The 3889-nt window shown below is 38.8% G+C and overlaps 1 protein-coding gene across 1 annotated transcript in view; it reads left to right on the forward strand.

The window, feature by feature from the left end:
- Positions 1 to 3430, forward strand: part of ND-B12 (NADH dehydrogenase [ubiquinone] 1 beta subcomplex subunit 3) — a 4525-nt gene extending 1095 nt beyond the window's left edge. The window contains exons 2-3 of the mRNA XM_043036094.2: positions 2432 to 2556; positions 3012 to 3430. Of these exons, the coding sequence (XP_042892028.2) occupies positions 2432 to 2556; positions 3012 to 3174 (288 nt within the window). The 3' untranslated portion in view covers positions 3175 to 3430. The remainder of the gene's footprint in view (positions 1 to 2431; positions 2557 to 3011) is intronic.
- The last annotated feature ends 459 nt before the right edge of the window (positions 3431 to 3889 follow it).

Genomic DNA, 3889 nt, shown 5'->3' on the forward strand with positions numbered 1-3889 from the left:
GCTAAAGAAGTAAATTTTGCTTTTACCTTTGTCATAGGTCAGGTGTTTTTAACCCTATGACAACGGTGTGTCACACTCGTGTGACACAGCTAAATTCCCGATGCCAGGGCGTCATGCCAGTGTGACGTTTCCAATGCAATATTGTAATGGCCCGGTGTAGGGGTTTTCATGTAGTGCGTGCCCCGTTGGGAAAGGGTTAAAGAAGTGCCTCATTGCCCCCGGAGGGTACTGAAAACGGTTTTTGGGGGTATCCAAAAAGACTTACTGGAAAACAATCAAAATGAGGAAATAATTTGTATAAGAATAAGAATAAAAAGATACAGAATTTAGCAATTTTTTCAAAGCCTTCCTGTTTTCTCTTATTACAGGAAATTAAAAGTTTAAAGTTGGGAGCATAGGCTAATATTAGAGAGTGGGTATCAGGTTGACTTGGAGTTGACCTTTAGGGTATCGGGGCTGAAAAACTTCAAGAACCACTGCCATAGGTGTCAAGGTTGATGAGTGAAGTTTGAACTCTGGTTGGATTAATAAAGGCAGATGTAAATCAGCTGACTTCTACTTATAGGTACAAAACAGGCCTAAGTTTAGCTTATTTTTATGTATTGTTAGAAATGGAGTAGAGGATAATGATTATAAACCTAACCCTGTAAATTGACAATAAAATAGTGAAATCTTTATTGATGGATTGCTTACGATGTCCATGGTCTAGACATAGATTTTGGCTAGGGAAGCCAATTATACAAAGATTTCAAGTAGGGTAAGAAATATATAAGAGAAATTAAGTAGTTACATTGGTAATGACTAATAATGTAATGACTCATAGGCTATTACCAGGGAGCTCCACCCCTATAACCCATCTTATAATAGAGTATCAATTTATCAACAGATGGCCACCAGCATGGTCTAAGTAACATCAGGTCTGGACTCTTCTTGGTGAAAATGCATCTCTTCATGTGCCAAGCCCAATGTCTGATATTTCAGAGAGACAGAGACAGAGAAAGAGACAGACAGAGAGAAAGAGACAGACAGAGAGAGAGAGACAGACAGAGAGAGAGAGACAGACTGAAAGAGAGAGACAGACAGAGAGAGAGACAGAAACAGACACAAACACAGACACTGAGAGGCAGAAACAGAGACAGAGACAGAGACAGACACAGACACAGACAGAGAGACAGAGAGAGTTTAGATGATGTCACAAGGCTCCATGTGACTTAAACCATGACCAACAGGGGCATAGCAAGAGTTTCTTTAAAGTCCATCAGATATATTAACCCATTGATAGTGGATGGCATGATTTGCTGCCAAGGCAGCATCGGTCATAAACGCGGATGGCACCGTGCCATACAATAGAAACCCGTCACATGACTATACATATTTTATTAATACCACGGTTAACCCACTCACGCCGGATGACGTGCTGACACGTTTCGTGGTTTTCGCGTCCGACGCCGCCGACGAGATATCTGGCCAAGGCGGGCGCTCGGGGTGAGCGAGCGGGCAGCCCAGGCTCGCGGCCCGTGTGCCCGAGAATCTCGAAGCGTTCGGATGATGCGTTCGAAAACCTCGGTATAGGGACCGTGCAAAGCCGGAATGGCCCCGGCGTGAATGGGTTAAATGGGTTAAAAGCTTAATTAAAGGTTGTAGGGTAAAGATGTGTTCAAATACATTAACCCTATGATGACAGTGTGACACGGCTAAATGCCTGATGACGGGGCGACACACCAGTGTGACGTTCCCGATGCAATATTGTATAGGCCCGGCATAGGGGGTTGCCACTTCTTGCTGGGCCCGTCGGGATTGGGTTGATATGTAAAATGGATATCTGAAATTTCTGAAAATGTTGCATTGGTTTTCAGTAAACTTTGTCTATGTAAATAGAAGTATTTACCATTCCATGAATGGGAGACAAATAGTGCCACAGAAATATCAGCAAAAATTGGCTGATTTAAGTATGTATTTCTTACAACATTAAACAATATTCCTTATACAGTTTTTGTGATTTGCTGTATGTTTCAAATACTCTTGGTAATATGCATGACAAAATAACCTTTGAAAGAAAATATGTACACAGTCATGTGGTGGGTTTATATTGTATGGCACGGTGCTATCCGCGTTTACGACCGATGCTGCCTTGACAGCAAATCATGCCATCTGCTATCTGTGGGTTATTGATCTGAAAATATTACAAAGTTCTTCTCATAATTCTTCTCCTCCTCTCAAATGTGACATAATGCAAAAGTATAAAAAGTAGTTTTCAAATTCCTTTTAAAAAAAAGTGAGAGAAGACTTTGCTTTTTGCCCTGCGACTCTTCACAACATATTCTGTGCATGACGAAATGTGTAAGATTATTGTTACATAATCTTACCAAGAAGAATCCTCACCAAGGAGTTTTGAGGATTTGAAGAACTGAATAGTCTTGTCTCATCACAGATGGGAGGAGGTGCAGCCAACTACAGTATCCCTGACTGGCGGAAGTACAAAGTGGAAAATGCGCCAGAGCTGGTGCAAGTACAAAGGGCTTTGGCCTCTCATGGCTTGAAGGATCCTTGGCTTCGGTAAGTGGTTTGAAAAAAAGGGAAAGAAACCTTTCGATTTGTTATCTAAAGTATTGGTGAAATGAAATATATATATATATATATATATATATATATATATATATATATATATATATATATATTTATATGGCAAATGCTGTATTATATATATGTGTAAAAGTGTGAAAAGTATAGTAACTTTTCTCTGTACCTTAAAAATATTACAAGTATTGTCAAGTATAACACATATCACCAAGAATATATTGCTTATTGGGTCATTGTCTCAGATGTACATGTATATTTAGCCTACTTCCCAAAGCAGTGTGTGCGTTAAATCTAAATTTAAATTTGTTTCTGTTTTACCCTTTTCAACCTTAGTTCTGTACTTTGTAATTTAATGCTAGAAGGAGGGTGCATCAGAAGGAGATAAGCAAGTGCTTTGTGCCGTCACTTAACCCAATAATCCTCCCTCACAGGAATGAAGTATGGCGTTTCGACACCACACAGTTTGGCTCCCATGGACCCCGCCTTAGGCTGGCTTTCTTCAGAGGCTTCAAGTGGGGCTTGATCGCAGCCGTTGCAACCGTTGCCATTGAACGTTCCCTTGGCGGTGGACACGGCCATGGCGACCACCACTGATTTTGAATTTTACGTCTGGATATCGCCAGTTGTACATAAATATTGTATGCATAACTCAGTGCAAGAGATGTTGTAGTACCTATTGTTTTATTTAATTTATGTGATCTTCAGAAAGACATCACAGAGTTCTTATATTCTCCTCTCTCTCCTGTTCAACTGTAAGCTGTATTGTAAACTGTTGCACCATCAAGGCAGTTTCCTTTCAAAAATTTTACATTGTACAGTATTTTCAGTGGTAATAAATCCTTCTTCAGTATGTTCTCTTCTCATTACCAATAAATTTGATCAATTGTTTGTCATCAATGAACAATTATCAGCAGAGAAAAACCAAGGGGACATTTTTAGCATTGAAAGATATTTAGGCCTTGTATTCCATATATATTTATATATATATTGCTTTACACAGCATAGGTACAAAAAAACAAAAGAAAAGAAGAGAAAAATGAATGAATTCGAAAATATTGATGTGATGAAAGGAAGGAAAATAAAATGGAAACTTACCAGGATGTCACAGGTTTTTTTTCACTTGAATTCCTAAAATAATGCTGAAAATATGGAGGAAAATGCCAGTCTCGCAAATTATTGTTTACTGTTGAATATTATACCACTGAATGGTAAATATATAATTATATCATTTGATCTATAGACCTCCACAGTTCACATGAAATTTTTTTATTTCACAAGATGTAAAACAAACTTTTTGACAGTCAGAATG

The sequence above is a fragment of the Penaeus japonicus genome, unplaced genomic scaffold, assembly GCF_977035675.1.
Source record: "Penaeus japonicus unplaced genomic scaffold, GWHDUDI00000001_assembly GWHDUDI00000035, whole genome shotgun sequence".
Lineage (NCBI taxonomy): Eukaryota > Metazoa > Arthropoda > Malacostraca > Decapoda > Penaeidae > Penaeus > Penaeus japonicus.